At 43.4% G+C, this 2,500-nt stretch overlaps 1 protein-coding gene across 1 annotated transcript in view; it reads left to right on the forward strand.

Moving 5' to 3' along the window:
* Positions 1-2,500, forward strand: part of LOC138976089 (uncharacterized) — a 65,957-nt gene that overhangs the window by 57,721 nt on the left and 5,736 nt on the right. The window contains exon 3 of the mRNA XM_070348899.1: positions 1,302-1,383. Within this exon, the coding sequence (XP_070205000.1) occupies positions 1,302-1,383 (82 nt within the window). The remainder of the gene's footprint in view (positions 1-1,301; positions 1,384-2,500) is intronic.

Below are 2,500 nucleotides of genomic sequence, written 5' to 3' on the forward strand. Positions count from 1 at the left end.
GGCTATTTTAAATAAAAGTGTGTATATATATGTGTGTGTGTGTGTATGTATGTGTGTGTGTTTGTGTGTGTGTGTGTGTGTGTGTGTGTGTGTGTGTGTGTGTGTGTGTGTGTGACCTGAACAGATTTCTTAAATCTGTTCGCAGCCTCTTCGAGAAAAGATGCCTTTAGGTATACCAACGTCGCTGTTCGCTTAATCAGCACTTTTCAATTTTAAGTATCCATGAAGTTTATAATAATAGGTCAGAACACAGCAAAAAATATCAAGGGTCAGAGTGGTATCTTCAAAATTCGCAACTGTTGACTATCTTGAGAAAGCCCGAATCCAGTTTTTCCCTGCTAGTTACACAGCGACTACCGTGTGAACGGAGAATGGAAATACACTTGCATCCATCCCGAATAGCAACATCGGTTAAAGGGACGTTAAACACATCAACCAATTAACCTACCCTGCTAATTATTGCCTTGTATGTTGTTACACAGCGACTACCGTGTGAATCAAGAATGGAAATACACTTGCATCCGTCCCGGATTGCAACATCGGTTGAAGGGACGTTAAACACATCAACCAATGAGCGCTTCTGGGGTGATAACGCGAGACAACTCCTGTGATCTTGCCGCGAGGTGGCGCCAGTTACCAGCCGAAAGAAAGAAGGGGCATAACCTCACCAGAACCGACCATTGTCTGTTTACCGTATAAAATGCACGACTTCCACACTAACTGTTACCCCAAACCGATATGCTATTTGGGACCAATGCAAGTTTTTTGTTCCTTTCTCGTGTGATCTTGCCGCGAGGTGGCGCCAGTTACCAGCCGAAGGAAAGAGGTCGCATAACCTCACCAGAACCGCCCATTAACCAACCCTGCGGGGCGGGGATATAGCTCAGTTGGTAGCGCGCTGGATTTGTATTCAGTTGGCCGCTGTCAGCGTGAGTTCGATCCCAGGTTCGGCGGAAATTTATTTCACAGAGTCAACTTTGTGTGCAGACTCTCTTCGGTGTCCGAACCTCCCCCCGTGTACACTACATTGGGTGTGCACGTTAAAGATCCCACGATTGACAAAAGGGTCTTTCCTGGCAAAATTGCTTAGGCACAGTTAATAATTGTCTACCTATACCCGTGTGACTTGGAATAATAGGCCGTGAAAGGTAAATATGCGCCGAAATGGCTGCAATCTACTGGCCGTATAAAATTTCATCTCACACGGCATCACTGCAGAGCGCCTAGAACTGTACCCACGGAATATGCGCGATAAAAGACTCATTGATTGATTGATTGAATTATTGCCTTGTGTGTTGCAGACTGTGCGTCGCAGTACCCACCTTGCGCCAGCGTCCCCGGCAGTGTGGAGTACTTCTACCCTAACTGGAATGACTGCAACACGTAAGTGAAACACCATACCATTGTCATCATGTTAACGAGTTTTCATTCATAACCAGCTGGGTAATGAAAAACAAATCGAGGTGGTGAATGGGTTTAAGCTTTCAGGTGAAAAGTGGATTGTCAAAGTAAAATGTAAACCAATGAGGCTGACTGTTTGATGTGTGGAACCATCGCGGCTTTGAATTAGTGTTTCCGAGGACAACGATTGTAAGCCTTGGTCGGTAAAGATGAAACCGAAGACGATATGGTCACCTCGGAACAACAAAAAAGCTGGTCTGTTCAAAAGCCACCAAACATCTTATACTGAATAGCCACTGTGCTCAAAGGGATGTGGATTACAAAATAACAGCTGTTTCTAGTCGTCCCAAGAGATAATACAGTTCGGGTTGGGGGTTGTGGTTATGTCATCACGCAACAGACTACATGGAGGGTTCTTCAGGACAACGAATACACAAGAAAACAAAAAGCAGCACAAAACCGAAAAGGGGTTACAATATGGAGGGAAATATAAAGGGAAAGAACTCTAGTCACAAAAAAAGAAATGTGAGGGGAGAGAAGTAGTTAGAAAAATAAGGATAACATATCTTTATATAGCATTTGAGCGTTCAGTTATTGAAATTTGAAACGGCTGTGTTTTGAGACTGTCCATAAGACGAGTCTGTATTAATACCACACACGCTCTTGGTGGAAAAACACAACTGAAATCGCCCAATGCGCAACAGAGAATAGATGACATCACACAAAAAGGATGCCTTAGAAGTAGCGTTTGAACGTTCTATAATTCAAATCTAAATGAGGTGTAGGGTAGACTTTCAATACGGTATATATTTTTTAGTGGGCGGTATGTTTGTTTACGCTGTGTACGGTGTTATTGCCCCGTACAGCATGAACTCTGTATGCGCTTGAATTTTTCTCCGTGGCAAAGCGATTTACCACGTCATGTTCAAGCCGAAAAGGAAGTTGAGAGCTTTACCTCCCTTGATTTTCCTATATCTGACTTTCTACAGAAAAAAACCCAAATAATTATTTCCGACAGGCTGTCTTACCAGTAGCTTGTTACGGAGGGGGCTTCTGAACCAGGTCATAACCAAATTTAAGACTTAAATTGTATTACAGA

The sequence above is a fragment of the Littorina saxatilis genome, linkage group LG9 (genome assembly GCF_037325665.1).
Source record: "Littorina saxatilis isolate snail1 linkage group LG9, US_GU_Lsax_2.0, whole genome shotgun sequence".
In the NCBI taxonomy this organism is placed as follows: Eukaryota; Metazoa; Mollusca; class Gastropoda; order Littorinimorpha; family Littorinidae; genus Littorina; species Littorina saxatilis.